Source organism: Eptatretus burgeri, chromosome 12 (genome assembly GCF_056783735.1).
Source record: "Eptatretus burgeri isolate ZD-2024b chromosome 12, Ebu_testis_v1, whole genome shotgun sequence".
Taxonomy (NCBI): domain Eukaryota; kingdom Metazoa; phylum Chordata; class Myxini; order Myxiniformes; family Myxinidae; genus Eptatretus; species Eptatretus burgeri.
In genome coordinates this window covers 71,177,656-71,195,241 of record NC_140972.1, presented here as the reverse complement: position 1 = coordinate 71,195,241, position 17,586 = coordinate 71,177,656, and the positions used below count along the sequence as shown (strand labels likewise).

Below are 17,586 nucleotides of genomic sequence, written 5' to 3'. Positions count from 1 at the left end.
CCAGTCCTCGAGAAATACTCCTTTCATCGTCTTAAAAAAAAAAAATTTGTTTGTTTGTTTATTTAATCATTCATTCATTATTTATTCATTCCCCCCAACCCGCTCTCCCAACAAGACCACTTGTCACGTGGGTTCTCCTCATTTTTTTGTTGTAAATCACATCCCATTCACACATCTCGTCTTTCCTCACCTCCTCATTTGTCTCCACGTTGACGCTCCTCCCCCGCCCCGCCCACCGCTCCATCGTCCCCCATCTGCGTCCCACCCCCTGCCGGGTAGCCTCTCCCCCTCAGAGCCGGTCGGTGCGTGCTGTGCCAGTAACCATACCAGCACGGCGAGCCTCGTGCGCCTTCGTGCTGCCATGGGCACGTGCTGCTCAGCTCGCGCGAGCAGACACAATAGATAGTGTTAAACACACGGAGAAAGGCAGGGACGTGTGAACAAAGAGGCACGAATCGGTGGTGGTAGCAGCAGTAGAGGGAGTACTGGTGGTGGTGGTGGTGGTGGTGTTAGTGTTAGGAGGTGATCTTCATTTCGTCCCGGCGTGAGCTGCTCGGGTCGATCCCCTCGCCGACCACACGGCATGGCAGCCGCGGAGCCTCGCCGGGAGTTGGTGGGGAAACGTTTCTGGCTCGTCCCCGCCGAGACAGCAGCACCACTCGCTTTGGATCCCGGGGGGTGCGCTCGTCTGGCCGAGGCGGCCGCGTGGCGGTGGCGAACGGGGGTCATCCGTGCGGTGTCCCACAAGGAGCCCAGCAGCGTCGAACTCTCGGTGAGACGGTCAAACCTCCTCTTTGTCCTCGTGTTTGTGCATCGTCTCGACGCGATTACCCGTCTCTCTGTGTGTGTGTGTGTGTGTGTTTGTTTACATGAGCTTGTGCCGCCGGGGGAACACCTTTACCTGCGTCCCTCTCCACCGACGGCCATTTGTTTACCTGTACCCGTTTCGCTCCGCTTAATACGGGGTCAATCCGAAGAGATTTGAACTCTCAAACCATTTTGACTGTTTCTCCGAGACGAGTAAAAAAAAAAAAAAATGCTGTTCTTCAAAACTTGAGAGTAACACCTGCGAACGTCACCTGATGACGAAACTTGGACATGTCAACGTATTCATCGGTGTCTTAACTTGGTGGTCGTATGGCAGCTTAGTTGCCGGGGTAGCTATCATTTCTTGAAGCGCGAGACTGTGTCGTTGATGCAGTGCCCCTCTACCGGTACACACACTGGAGCTGGTACTTATTTCGCCGAGCTCGGAAGGATGACGGGCTGAGTCAACCCCACCTGGTATTAATTCAGCGGCTGACGGGGATTGAACTCAGGACCCTAGGATCCCAAGCCACCACTAACCCTAACCTTAACTCAGGACCCTAGGATCCCAAGCCACCACTAACCCTAACCTTAACTCAGGACCCTAGGATCCCAAGCCACCACAAACCCTAACCCAGGACCCTAGCGTTCCAAGCCACCACTAACCCTAACTCTAACTCAGGACCTTAGGATCCCAAGCCACCACTAACCCTTACCCTAACTCAGGACCCAAGGATCCCAAGCCACCACTAACCCTAACCTTAACTCAGGACCCTAGGATCCCAAGCCACCACAAACCCTAACCCAGGACCCTAGCGTTCCAAGCCACCACTAACCCTAACTCTAACTCAGGACCTTAGGATCCCAAGCCACCACTAACCCTTACCCTAACTCAGGACCCAAGGATCCCAAGCCACCACCACTAACCCTAACCCTAATTCAGGACCCTAGGATCCCAAGCCACCACTAACCCTAACTATAACTCAGGACCTTAGGATCCCCAAGCCACCACTAACCCTTACCCTAACTCAGGACCCTAGGGTCCCAAGCCGCCACCACTAACCCTAACTCAGGACCCTAGGATCCCAAGCCGCCACCACTAACCCTAACTCAGGACCCTAGGATCCCAACCCGCCGCCACTAACCCTAACCCTAACTCAGGACCCTAGGATCCCAAGCCACCACCCTAACCATTGAGCCAACACCAGGCTATAGTCTTAACTTGTTTCTATAAAGGTGCTGTGTTTGGAATAGCGGGGGAAGTAAATAAAACAAACGATTTGTGCGAAACGTGCTTCATTTTGAGATCAAAATGCAATTTCAAATTATTATCTTAAAAAAAACCAGAAAAAATAAATAATTGCCAATGTATTGGGGGGGGGGCACCACTGTGACGTCATACAGTGCCATCTCCCGCAGCACAAAACCAAAAGATGGAGCACAAGTTTGCCAGAATTGTTGTTGCTATTTAATGGGTTTTTATAAGGGCGGGGATGGAGGGCCAGACGGGGATATAAACAGTTCGGTTTTTAATAACCAAATGCGTTCAGGATGACAACGTGCAGGCCAAGCACGTCAAAGCTAGGGTCGCCCACTCTGGTGCCGTTCAGTGACGTGCTGCTCCTGGGGCCGGTGCAACGTGAACCTCGGGGTTTATTTTTATCTGTTATAAGAGTTTGATCTCCCTATCAGATCCGTTTGTTTGTTTTGGGGGTTATGAATGCCATTCGAGCCCCATGTTGATCCTCTGCCTGTTTGGACTTTGATTGGTTCGAAGTGTAATCCGTCCAGGACAGATTCGCACGATGGTTTGGTATCATCTTCCCAATATCATAGAGGTCATGATTATACATACATATATATATATATATATATATATATATATATATATATATATATATATATATATATATATATATATATATATATATAATCAAAACTTCAAAATTCATCACAAAAATGTTACATTGTGGTCGAGTAACACCATCAGAGTGCTGTATGTCACAAAAATAATCTTCACATGTACAGTGGAAATACCACCTTCAGATTGGCAGAGATGGGCACTCCGGCACAGATGATGGGACTGCTGGTTCTCCTGATCTTCTTTAACGGCCACCATGATCCCACATTGCGTGGTCGGCGGTGGGAGTCTTGGCCCGAGTCTTCACGAACCGGCTGGCCAGGCCTGACGTTCGACTGGTTCGGGCAGCAATTTGTAATTGGTTTGTGGTGCCTGCGACGGCTCGCCTACTCTTCACGAAGGACACCGTGGGATCTTTAACGTCGACCAACGAATGCTGGCAGACGGGACGCCCAGTTTAACGTCCACTCGAGGGACGGTACACGCATTGATGAATCACCAGGACGACAGTTTATAGCTCGATCGGAATCAAATCCAGTCTAGACAGCTTTGAGGCAAGTGTTGTTATAGGTGATAGTATAATAATAATAATAATAATAATAATGATAATTTATAATTGTTCCATTACAATGAACTTCAAAGCTCGATGAGGCAATTATGCTCATTAAAGCCTGTGCAACGGTTGCCAACCCATGGCTGTTTGTCCGTGTTCTATCCTTTTAAATGCTGAGTGGCGAGCAAGGAAGCACCACAGTCCAATTAAAAAAAACATATATATTTGGGATTACTCCACTGTGGTTCGAACCACCGACCTTCCAGACTCGTGGCATGACCGATTTGTTGTAATTGATTTGTAGATCATGTTCCGCTGATGTGGTATAATCAATATGTTGTGGCTTGTTTTGTTTTTGTGGACACCATTTTCTCCTGAGTCATTGTCGTATTGGATCTTTCAGTCCCATATTCGGCCGGCCTCCCCCCACGGTGTACGTGGTCCTTACTGTTCCCTTGAGAACTTGAGACAGCTGGCGAAACCCTTTCCTTTATTCATCCCCCTCTTCCACCCATCGAGCCCCCCCGCCCCCCCCACGTCTCGTTGTTAGCTGCATGTTACATTCACGAAAATCCCTGATGATGTTGCTCGAGTTTGGCACAATGTTTCAAACATTTTAAATTGTTGCATGGAGAGTGAGTCACTGATGTCCATGTACTGCACAAGGAACGATGACACAGGAGCAGGCCATTTGGGCCATCAAGCTCCCCAACATTCCTGCATTAAATCGACACATTGATTAAATGTATTCATTTATTTACTTAATTTCACTGGAGTAGTTGGTAGAAGAACAGTGGTGGCAACAATCAGGATATCAGCAGGGTGTTTTTTCTATTTATTCTCCTCCTCCTCCTCCTCCTCCTCCTCCTCCTCCTCCGGTGAAGGGGATACTGTACATGTTTGAATAGGGTTTTAAGGTAAGGAATGAACAAACACTGCAAGTAAATTCACCTTTTGACGAGGCCCTCTCGCAGACAAACAATCACAAAACTTGTAAACAATGATCACCCATCCGTACCAAGCGACCAACCAGTCCTGCCAATACCCATGTACCCATTTATGCACAATTATTCTCGGGTACCGATATCGAACTCAAATTTAAACCTATCTACGGTTTTTTGCTGCCACTACCTTTCCAGGGATATCATTGCATGCATCAGCTACTCTCTGAGTGGAAGACCCGTCGCCTTTCTACCGTCCTAACACTTCATTACTCTCAGGGCATAGCACCTGGTCTAATCAGGGTCCATTCTGCTGAAAACTCTTCTGCACTTATCTCGTCTCGACCCTTCATGAGCCTAAACATCTCTATCGGATCACCTGCCACTTCCATGTGAAATTTTCTGACTCTGTGCGTTAAACTGTAACAAAGTTTTTTTCATAACTTGAGTTTAGCACCATGTTTAAAAAAATCAAAAAAAAACCAATCGGTTTACCGCACGTAGTGCACAGAATCCTTGCACCAATCACCATGGTCGTGAACTCGCGACCTCCTCACACCAATTTCCTGTTCTGCACGTTAAGTGGTCACAAAGTTTGATGACATCTGTTCCTCTCGTGGAGCTGGAGGAATTTGTACACACAAATGTTAATGAAGATGCTTTTTGCACAAGGATCGTGGAAAAACCCTTTCCTTGGCTTTCATTGAGGACATGGTGTTCAAACTCCGTTCTTATTCAGTGTGATTAGATCGATATGATAATCCTCAACATCATTGTCTTCACGGGTCTTCAACAGCACACACACACTGAACCTTGAAATAAAGTCATCCTACGGTTGATGAATTTCCTCCTCCACAAGTGGCAGACTGAGCTAGTTGGCAGGCTTGTCCCATCTTCAACGACTTGTCAGGCATTTAGGTCTTGCAGTGTCCTGTCTTCTTCTGAAGTATCTCTGACACCAGTGACATGTATCACATGTGAAATTGACAAGAACACTAGTTGTCAGTTCTTGTCTGGCAAACAGCATGAATAGCAGCATCGCAGTTCTCTCTGTCCATCTCCACTCGCTTCTTGGTACCAAACGATCTCTTTGCATTTCGTTCTCCAATAATCTGTTTCCTGGGCAGCGTGGAGCCAGCTGTCTTCATCCATGTCAAACTTCTTCAGATCTTGTCTCACTTTGTCCCTCCATGTCAGCTTGATTTCATGTGCTGGGTGGCGTTGTGGCAACCATCCAAACAGGAGTTTCTTCGAGATGCGATTGTCTTGCACCCCAGCAAGATGACCGAGCCAATAAAGTCTTCTCGCTGCGATAATCTCTTCCAGTGACTCCTCCATCTCGAACTGTTTCCCTACCTGTACACTGCTAATATGCTCTATCCATTGTTGAGCCTGACTGGCACCTGATGATGTGGAAGGCCTTGTTCTTCCTTGAAATTTCTCTCTTGTTGGTTCATCTCTCAACACCATATAACAGCACATGAAGCAATACAGCACAGTAAACTAGTGTTTTTTTTTTTTTTTGTCTTCAGGGAAAAATCATTGTCCCTGAATAAAGGTCTGCGTAGTGCTCCAAGCATTCTCGATGCACAGGTAATCTTGTCTTCGAGGATTGCCTGAAAGTCGCTTTACCCCGGCTAAATTTCTCACACTTCCCTCCCTTCTCTTTCGGCCTCTCCCACCGGCAACACCGACACTGGCGAATGATGCAATGCATATAGATACAATGACTGATTAATTATTGTAAGTACTGCACAATAAAACCTGTGTATTTGAAGAGTTTTCGAACGAACGCTTCACATGGAACAGATAAAGCGACTTTCAGGCCACCACGTACGTCTTGTGGCTCGCATGTACACACACAAACATACCACACCCTCCAATGAAGAGTACAATTGGACAGACTTCCTTGTCCCAGGCCAGGAAGCTAGATATGATTCTTGACAGAAACGGAGTCATTGCTCCTCGTGCCTTCGACACAATTGTTCCACCGATCATATTGTACGCGAACGGAGCAAGTCACACTCCCAGTACAATTGGTTTTCTTCCCCCAACACCTTGCCAAAGAGCAGGGTTTCTGTGTGACATAGAATCAAATTTTTTTTTTCTTGCCTGTGCTTCATTTTGCGATGTAATTGAAGGCCTGGACCTGCCTTCTATATCATATGCCCTGGGGTCTTTTGTGCAGTACTTTGGGAACTTGTGTTCCTAGGGATGGAGGATTGCGAATGACTAGGAATTAGGAGGAATTTGAGAGAAGTCAGGATTGAAGGGGTGCGGGGGGGGGTGTCGGAGAAAATAATTGAGAGAGAGCCATTGTTTTCAATTTTGAGTCATCAGTCCTCCAGCATGAGTTATCAAAGTGTTAATACGAGTATTTTGTTTTTAAGTTTGACAAAAGGGGGCTGTGGGTGGTGGGAGGTGGGGGTTCGGTAAAATCCTGATGCCCAGGTGTGCATGAGGTCCTTGAATTCTGATGTGAGGTTTTGTACGCATGATGCTGGGTTTGAATACTGAAACCAGGCTCTACTTGGCATTGCATTCACCATTTTTAGAAAAAAATTGAACCATCTGACTCCTGCTCCTGTATACAGCCGAGATGAACGGGACGAACTCCGCATGCATCTTTATTTAACTCATGGAATTGCATTTGGTAACGACATGTAAAGATTGGTATACATGTTGTTGCGAGCACGTCTCTCGAGGTTGGCTGTATGTAACTTTTGTTAAACACCAGACATCTCAAACGCATTGGCAGATTTTTACAAAGACTTCTCCATCCTCCACCGAACTGCTTCGCAGCTGAGCTCCGCTCCATTTTTCCCATTGGTCAATGTAGTTCATAACTTTTTCCCCATTGGTTTAAGGTGAGCGTGTTTGATATGTTTTCTTTCATGGTGGATCACACGTTGTGGGACGTCAATACACCGGCCAAATTTGGGAAGATAGAGGTGGATGAAAATGTCAAGCGAAATGAAAATAACCAAATGCAGATGCAAGTACAGGCAGAACAACATGTGTCCCACCAACATATTGGGTGAAGGTTAAGCAGCGCAGGCCTACCTTAGGAGACCTTTAATAAGGAGCCAACTGTCATCAACATGAATGACCGTGCAGAAGCCACAACACCATTTATCAGCAAAAGACTGCAAGTTAACTTGCTTGCAAACATCTTGCGTCACCACACATCTCATCAGTGGTGGGAATGCACAACTTTCGAAATGACGTATGAATGGTAATACGAAGCCTTTTGCACGTGTGCTGTGTGTGTGCGTTTTCAGTGACCCGTTTCTGCTCGTCGACGACAACACAGTGAACACTTTTAACTTGCCATCGGTCGTGAGAAACGTGCAATTAATTTTTTTTTTTTTTAAACAGTTTTAGCATTGCGATGAAAGATTTGCAGTTTCAAAATGGTTCACCATAATTCTGTTCCTCAATGCGAATTGGACTCACGGAAATATCGGAAATACAACAAATATCCGTGGGTGAGACTGAGATGTTGAGTTCCTATCATTTCCTGATAATAGAAGCTCGCAGTTGTCGTGGATAAATAATAAATAAAAAATGCACGCGCGCACACACGCATTCAGACGCTTCTCCTTTCAGCAATAGATGTAAAAAATCTCATATAATTTCTCATGTGGCCCTGGAACCAAACAAACGACGTATTTATTACAGCTGTCACAGCTTCCGTAGCTCCCTCCTCCCAATATGATTAATAGTAAATATCATCGTTTTAAACTTACCCTGCACATTCACAAGCCCCAGATGTATCCTTCACATCAGTGTTTTGGAAGCACCTAATATAGATAGACACGGTGTCTTCCTCAGGGAAGTCCACCTGACGCATCCCACGGAAATACAGTTGGCACAAGGTTTACGCATTTTCACGTTGTGAAGATGTCCTTTGCCAAAGAGTTGGTTACCGTTACTTGGTAATGACGCATAACATTGTCTTTCCGATTGCAGACCTCCATTAAATCACCGAGCCCGCCGTGTTTCTAGGAGCCACTCACTGATGGCGACCCGTCGACTCGGGCCTTGTACCGGCCCACATGGTTGGGAGTTTGTGCTAAGAGCGTGTGCCCATTCTGTGATCTGAGAAAGTTCTCCAAGACTTTCATTGTGCAGATGTACAGCCCTTTCTCTCATGTACTTTTCCAAGTATTTTTGGCTTCATTTAGAAGCTTTTTGAGTCATTTTAGGTCACAATCCTTATCTCGCACACACAATATACTTGATGGTGCTCCAAACACCACCGTTTCTATGGGTTTCTGTGCATGCTCGCACCAAGCATTCTGTAGCGGATTGCGTCATTTTGAAAGTCATGTTTTAGTAAAAGGGAAAAGAAGGAAATAAAAAAGTGAGATACGACAAAGTCGACCTTTTTTCGATCTGTGACGGAGCGCTGAATTTGCAATTTTTCAATCCTCCTCCCTGACTTGTACATTTCTCCAAACCTCCTCGAAATGCTTCTTTGGCGTGGAGAGTGAAGCGCTGAGTACGAAAATGCCAAACCTAACGGGCAATGAAAGGTTTGTTGCAGCAGGTGCAGTTAGTCTGTACTGAATGAACACCGCTTGGAGTTGATGACAAAATTGTATTTGGTGGGGTGTCCCGTTGCGATATTCCAGATAGGCCACTGAACTGGGAGTTAATTGCCACATATTGTTTTTGTAAGCTCAGAACTTGTAAATCTTCTGAGTTTTGCATGCTCGCAGCATGGGATGGACCTTTAATTAAGAAAAATAAAGAAGCACATTAAATTCTCCTTGAGGTGAAATGCTGAATGGGTTGGTGATTGTGGGGTGGAGGGCATTGGGATGAACCACCATGGAGTGCAGCTTGTTTGGGGGATAAAACGGGTAATTGAATTACACATTTATTCATCTATTTTACTATGGCATCTCAGCACACCAAATCATATAATTTGCCCCCCCTCCCTGCCCCCCACTTCTCCCCCCCCCTCTTGCATTCTTGATCACAGCGCAACGCCGCATTTTCTTCTCTTCTTCTGTCGTAGAATGCATGGCCGTGCATTTTTATGACCACGAATGAAAGGATTGTAAATCGGGGCAAGTAAACCGGTCCTCTTTTACCACTTACTCCCGGCCCCCTCTGTCTGTGCATGCAAGGCTAAAAGGAATGTGTAAATCATCTGGGAATGGAGCAATGCCAGATCTGCATGTTTCCCGGTTTTCAAAGCGGCGGGAATATTCTGATTTACCGGTTGTGCTTCAATTTTTCATTTTTGGGAGGTTTTGTTTTTTTTGTGAGATTAAATGAACAAATGCGGAATGTCGTGGGAGTGTGACTTGAAGCTGATTGAAAAAAATAGGAAATTTGCTTCTGAAAAGGTTATATTATATTGGTTTTTTGGGGTTTTTTTTTTCAGCTGCTGTGACCAACTACACTGCCATGGCTGCATATCTGTTATATAAGAAAACCTATCGACAAAGTGTCGAATGAATTGAGCTGCTTATCCACTGTGATGCTAATCATTGGAAATTAATTATTAATCACGTTATGACTTGTAGGATTGAGATTCTCTAATCACCACCCCCCTCCCCCCACCCCCACCCTCCACCTCCACTACCTTCCTTCAACTGTTTATCGACATAAAAGTGCACAAATATTTTTGAATTATTTGTCATGCCATCATATACTGTATGTTGAATAACTTGTTAACCATATTGTTTATAGGATGCTATAGAGTAAGCACGAATCATGACGCCGATGTTGATTTGCTTGGCTGAAACCATTCGTCCCGTGGCTTGCTTCAGACATTTTGAATCCAAAATAAATGGAAACGTCGTCGTTTGAATCGACAGTGTGATTTAATTTCAGGTTGTGAAGTTGCTGATGGTTATTGCTATGCCAAGACTCAAACCAGCAAATTTTGTGCTGGAGTTTGGCCAGCTACTTAACTATCTTGCAGGGTCCCAGTATGAGCACCGGAATTTTTTAATATTTTTATTCGGAATTAATTAGCACGATATATGTATGTACAGCCTTTCCTTATATTACCTTTTTGTATATCAGCATCATTCTCTTGGACCATTAATTTGATATGGTGATGAAAATCTGAAATACGATCGCTCGATCGATCATACATACCTTACGTTTGACAGGGTGTCGGTGCTGCCGAAGCAGTTCCTGGGCAAAGGTTATGTTTGACAGTTTGCTGTTGCTTCCCTGGCATTCAGTCAAGGCAGCATATTTACAATTTGTTCAGGGTACCAGCGATAGCTTGCCAACTCTTCACAAAAGACACCGTACTATTTTTAATGACAATAACAGCCAGTACTGGCACACTTGTCCTCTGCCTTAGTGTCCTTCTGATGGACGGCTCACACATTGATGCATCGCCCTGCAGGCTTAACACCAGGGTGACAGTTTATAGGTTGCTCGAGATTCAAACCCAGGTGCACAGCACAAAGGCGAGTGTGCATACCTTGAGGCCACCCTGCCAGCCCAGACATCATTACATGATCTTACATATATATGCTAAATGGAATGTTGCTTGAAAAAGACAAAACTCCCCACTGCACCATCCAGGAGTATAATTTCGTTTTCATCTGGCTACGGCATTACTTGCAGCGTGTTCGATGGATAGGCAACCGAGATTGACTCGCACGTACGAATGTACGCATGATGCAAGCGGCAGAAAGATTCCTGTAAAGCAGTGGGCAGAACTCATCCCGGTCTTCACGACTTGCCGATTGCCGCTGAACGATTATCATTGTTTTGTGTTGTGTTCACATACAACCGATGATGAAATCATTGTCGCTGTCCTTGTGTAGGTATTGTGATAAAATGCAGAAAAAAAGGTACATTGGAGTACAGGTTTGGCTGTGTGAGGCTCACGATGTGGAATGAATAGCCATTGTACAAATGCCCCGTTGCTAGGAACTTTGACTACTTGGAGATGTTAAGCCGCTGAAAAGAAAACGATTACCTTGAATCTCCACAGCCATCTGAATTGTGAATTGAATAAATATCCTTTGATTTCACCGTTTCTCATTGTTTATAATTCTTATTCCAAAGTTATAATGGTGATGCAAAGCGAAATTATCGTTGTACATCATTCTATATAGGATACGCTTTACTTTATTTTGTTTTTCACTTTTTTTGGATGACGTCTTTGTTTTTTTTTCCATTTGTGATTCTAATCCAGAAAAATGTAACAAAGATGGAATTTAAAGATTAAGCTTAATAAGAATTCCATTAAAATTGCCCCAGATGGGCTTTTGTCAATTCTCTTTGTGGTGGTGCTATGGGGTAGGTTATTGTAATTTTCCTGTCAGTGTAGTGAGTTTATGTGTGAAATGTGTCCACATGCAGGTCTACTCTAATACAGATTGTTAATATGCTCAGATCTACTATAATCTAATCTATCTACCCAGCAAGTCTCTGTATTGTTAAATGATCTTGTCTTATTACCCCACGCATGCGAAGCGAGAAGCGGGGTTAAGCAATTGGTTCACTTCTGTCTGTCTGTCTGTCTTTGTGTGTCTTCAAATGTCAGTTTATGATCGAGGAACAACTTGCCTTCTATTGAACATTATATTTTGAACATGAAACGTAATATGAATCGGAAAAGGACCCTATAGTTTTGCAGTACTTTGGCTCTGAATTTGTCCCAATCGCACATGCGCAGAGAGGATTGAGATAAAAAAAATTCTTTATTACATCTGCCTGTCTGACAGTCAACCAAAATTGAAGATCATTTCAAACAGGAAACTTACTATTTTTAGGGATGACAGAAAGGACACAAACAACAGGTACGAATAACAAACCCTAATGTTTAAAATAACGTCGTGTAAAAGACACTGCGTCAATGGTGGTAAACTTGCGGAATTAATTTTTTTAATATTACCTTTAAAATCATTATTTATTTCAATTGAATTGTATACCAACTTGAGCACTACATAGGGTATGGTGTTCTATGAACCCTCTCCTAAAAAAGTTTTCGTCAAAATCCATAATTCACTTTTAAGACCAAGCCAGTATCTAGACAGATTGTGTACCCAAATCGCAGCAATCTGTTTTTGCTGAAATCATTTTTTTCCATTTTTGTTTGTATACACATCTCTACATTTATAATGCACTTGATGTTATGAACCATGTCGTCATCAAATTCTTTCTTGATAAAATGAGATTTCTCCCCTGTACACTCTTGAGATATCTATTTGCTGTTTTCTTCATATTCATCCCCAATATTGGGCATGATGGAAAATATAAGCAGATAATTTTGTTTTTGTCTGCTTATCTATGGGAGGATTCTTCTTCTTTTTCACCATCTTGCCACTTGATGATCTGTTGAACTACGTGACAAAGTCAGTTTGTTAGTGTGAAGCTCGATATTTGGCTGCCATGAATTAATGTCAACTAATTTTAAAAGGAATAAATCATAAAATAGATATCGACTGTAGCAGCGCAATGTTGTTTTCGACCTAGCAACAGTACATGAAATCCCACTTTTAATCTTCATGAGAAGTGAAACATATTTAGAAATGAAAAAGGATGTCTGTGTCTGTTTTGTAGATTATGAGAAAGCCTTTACTGTATACTGTGCAAAGATTGAGTGTATAAGGAAAAAACGAGTTATATGGAAAATATATCAGATTGATTGTAAATCTATACAGAGAACAGATGACAACTGTATTTTTGGCAGAGAGTAGGATGTCTTAATCTATCATAGTTTTAAAAAATGAAACACGGGTGCATGCTATCACCTTTGTCTCTTTTCTTTGTATACAGAAATTGTATTCATCCAGCTTGGCAAGATGAAAGGCTTTAACAATTGATCGTACACATTTGAATAACCAATGCTTTGCTGATGACGCATCACTTTTGGCGGAGTTGGCCGATGAACTGTGAAAGATATGGAACTGAAGAGCGTGCTCTGAGAATTAATATCGGAAAGATAAGAAACGATCCATGGCCATTAGTAAGGAAGATGTTGTATACCGAAATATGCAATATTAGATAATGATGAAAAACTATCGCAAGTTTCCAACTGTTTATTCACGATAACTTAATAGTTGAGCATATAAAATGCGATGCTGAGATTGTAAGAATAGAGATTTCCAGGATGACATTTTCCGTGATGAAGGAAGTAGAAACCAAATATTTTTATGAAGCGTTTTTATACATTCTCAAGATCCGATTAGTGATTCATCCGTCATATTATTCAGGGAGACAAGAAAAATTTTGGTGATGTCAATGTTGCGATTGAGGGTTCTTCAGAGAAATGAATTTAAATTATTGAAAAAAAACCAACATTCTTTTTGCAATCTGGAAATACTTTCCATCGCATTAAAGTCAATTTTACTAATCATGGTTTGTATTATTGTTATTTCTGAGCATTCTCTTTGGTCTCTTCTTTATTTTTCCTGAATATTTCAAGTCTGATTGATTAAATATTACACAAAGATACATGTTTGAATAAATTAAATATTACACGTTTGAATAAATTAAAATTGTTGTTTAAATTCACGCAGTTTCTACACTAGATAATTTATATTTGTTTAAGTTATTTATATATATATATATATATATATATATATATATATATATATATATATATATATATATATATATATATATATATATATATATATATATATATATATATATATATATATATAGTATTGTGGCGAGAACGACCGCTCGGTGGGGGAAGTTGCATTGTCTCCCACTAGACTCCCAGAATTGTAGGCCGTCGTTCACGGATAACTCCGTGAGGCGGCGGGTCGCTTAATCGATCGTGGACGCCAATACCTCAACCGCGAAGCATAGGGTCTTTTTGTCGAGAACTAATTTACCTAATTAACCACGCGGTGTCGTCTACCCGGGAACCACACCCTCGGCACGTGTGTGGTCTCGTCAATAAAGAGTTGGAGCATTTGGAGAAGCCAAATAAAGAAGCCAATAAAGAGTTGGAGCATTTGGCGAAGCCAAATAGGAACTGTGGACGTGAAGATTCTGTCTCAGGAAAACAAGCCTCCAGAGACAACAGGTGGACCGTGGTACGTTGTTGCCAGCGAACCGAAGGCTGCGGCGCTCGAGTACCATGGATCGCAATGGAGGATGGGATGTAAAGATTTATTACTCGAACTAAAATAACATTGCAACGCACCCCTTCGATACCCAACAACACACAAGGATGGGTTCTGTCTACACATATACTTAACGGCATAACTGACTTGGGACACCTGTATGTTGTATGCGTACGGTTCCTAGAACCGTAACAGTAGATATTGGGTGGTCGCTGCTAGACTACCCTTATGCTCAGTTTTTCCGTCTGTCTGTTGGGTGGTCGCGAGACTTCCCTTATTTTCACTTTTTCCATCTGTCTGTATGTTTGTATGTAATGGACAGCTCTGGAGGCCAGAGGAGTCAACCGATTTTGATGAAACTTGACAGGTAGGTTCATACCAGGATCTAGTTGTATGCTTTTGAGCACTGTTGCTATGGACACCACTGTTGCCTAGCAACAGGACTTTGAAATTTTTGAAAAATCCTAAAAAATATATTTTTTCAAAAATTGGCTTCGTGCTTTTATGCGCACTATAATCAACCTCTTTGTCAAAAAATTTCAGTCCGATCCGTCAAAAACTGTATGACTAGTATGCATACTAGTCGTATGTAGCGACCGCCCATGTCGCCTACCGGCATATATATATATATATATATATATATATATATATATATATATATATATATATATATATATATATATATATATATATATATATATATATATATATATATATATATATATATATATATATCTACAGCTCTGGAAAAAATTAAGAGACCACTGCAAAATTATCAGTTTTTCTGGTTTTACTATTTATAGGTATGTGTTTGAGTCAAATGAACATTTTTGTTTTATTCCATAAACTACTGAAAACATTTCTCCCAAATTCCAAATAAAAATATTGTCATTTAGAGCATTTATTTGCAGAATATGACAACTGGTCAAAATAACAACAAAGATTCAGTGTTTTCAGACCTCAAATAATACAAACAAAACAAGTTCATATTCATTTTTAAACAACACAATACTAATGTTTTAACTTAGGAAGAGTTCAGAAATCAATATTTTGTGGAATAACCCTGATTTTCAATCACAGCTTTCATGCGTCTTGGCATGCTCTCCACCAGTCTTTCACATTGCTGTTGGGTAACTTTATGCCACTCCTGGCACAAAAATTCAAGCAGCTCAGTTTTGTTTGATGGCTTGTGACCATCCATCTTCCTCTTGATCACATTCCAGAGGTTTTCAATGGGGTTCAGGTCTGGAGATTGGGCTGGCCATGACAGGGTCTTGATCTGATGGTCCTCCAGCCACACCTTGATTGACCTGGCTGTGTGGCATGGAGCATTGTCCTGCTGAAAAAACCAATCCTCAGAGTTGGGGAACATTGTCAGAGCAGAAGGAAACAATTGTTCTTCCAGGACAACCTTGTACGTGGCTTGATTCATGAGTCCTTCACAATGACAAATCTGCCCGATTCCAGCCTTGCTGAAGCACCCCTAGATCATCACCGATCCTCCACCAAATTTCATAGTGGGTGCGCGACACTGTGGCTTGTAGGCCTCTCCAGGTCTCTGTCTAACCATTAGACAACTAGGTGTTGGGCAAAGCTGAAAATTGGACTCATCAGAGAAGATGACCTTACTCCAGTCCTCTACGGTCCAATCCTTATGGTGTTTTGCAAACCTCAGCCTGGCTCTTCTTTGCTTCTCATTGATGAAGGGCTTTTTATAGCTTTGCACGACTTCAGCCCTGCCACTAGGAGCCTGTTTCGAACCGTCCTCGCCGTGCACTTCACCCCAGCTGCTGTTTGCCATTCTTTTTCTCAGTCACTTGATGTCATCCTACGGTTGTTGAGTGACATTCGAATGAGTTGGTGGTCATCCTGGTCAGTGGAAAGTCGTTTTCACCCTCTGCCAGTCTGTAGATTTGTTATCCCCAATGTCTGCTGCTTGACCTTGTTCTTATGAACCGCCGTCTTTGAAATTTTAAGTATGGAAGCAACGTGACGCTAACTGTATCCCTCTGCCAGTAAAGCCAGAATTGAACCCTTCTTTACCTCACTCAAAACTTTTCTTTTCAACTCTATTGGCATGGTCAATAGTTATTTTTTTGATTCCAATTACTTTTGAGGTGCTACTAGCACTGTTTTTGAAATCCAGCTGGTCCTATTGCAAGAGGATAGTGATGACCACAGCAGTGGTCTTTATACTTTTCCTTGTTAAATAACATTCGGTTCAGGTGATCACCGAATCAGTACCTCACTAAGTAGAATGAGGTGTGCCTGTGTTGGAATTCAACAGACACTGGAATGGAATGGATGCCATACATGTAGAGATGCTGATTTAAAATATTTTTTTGGAGTGTTTCTTATTTTCTTCCCAGAGCTGTATATATATATATATATATATATATATATATATATATATATATATATATATATATATATATATATATATATATATATATATATATATAACATGATGTCATGAAGTTTTCACGTTTTAGAATGGAAAAATAGGGTGGGTCGATCAGGTTTGTTTTGCCTTTGGCAATCTTGTGCAGTGTTGCAACGTGCTATTCTTACTTGGCTGTGAGCTCAGAATATATTGTCGTTAGTTACATTTGGTCGGAGGCAAGTGCGTGTCTGTGTGTTGAAGTTTCAAGAGATTAACAGGGCCAATAAATGCCAAGTCGTCGTGGATACATCCGATCACTTGTGATGAGTAGTTTTAAAATGGGCGATCTCTGGATTGAAATTTTAACTCGACAATTGCTATGTTTTGCAATGTTCAATTTTTTTTTATTCTGTCCTTTAAAAGGGCTTTTTGTATGATTTGTAGTGTTGGTGGTCATGCTGCGGGTGGTTGATTCCCGCCGCCTCCTTTCAGAGCAATTTTTATATGATTCAAATTGTTTTGGGCATTCATGTCTTGTGCGTTATTTTTCAGTGGACTGAAAGAATGTGACCCCGAGGGAATTCAATTTGATTTCAAATTCTGAGCCTGCAAAGCAAAATACTTATATATATATATCTATATATATATATATATATATATATATATATATATATATATATATATATATATATATATATATATATATACATGAAGGGTCCTTTGTGAGGGTGAAGAGATGTGTTCTCCGACCTTGATGCTTTTGATTTTATGTTGAATTCAAGAATATGGAAAATCAAATGATCTCTGACTTATTTGTGTTTCTCACCAAAAGTGAGATTGATCTTTGAATACAGTGGAGCCTCCCACAATGTGCCTTGTATCATGTGATGACATTTATTTTGTGACGTCATCTCCATAAAGTGTCTGTCAAAATACGAGGAAATACTCTCCCAAGCAAAATAATCGGGTCGGTT

The 17,586-nt window shown here is 42.1% G+C and overlaps 1 protein-coding gene across 3 annotated transcripts in view; it reads left to right on the top strand.

Moving 5' to 3' along the window:
* The first annotated feature begins 288 nt into the window (after positions 1-288).
* LOC147015888 (jumonji domain-containing protein 1C-like) overlaps positions 289-17,586 on the top strand; it is a 279,316-nt gene continuing 262,018 nt past the window's right edge. For all 3 annotated transcript variants that reach the window (XM_085848451.1, XM_085848452.1, XM_085848450.1), the window contains exon 1: positions 289-772. In XM_085848451.1, the coding sequence (XP_085704577.1) occupies positions 584-772 (189 nt within the window). In that variant the 5' untranslated portion in view covers positions 289-583. The remainder of the gene's footprint in view (positions 773-17,586) is intronic.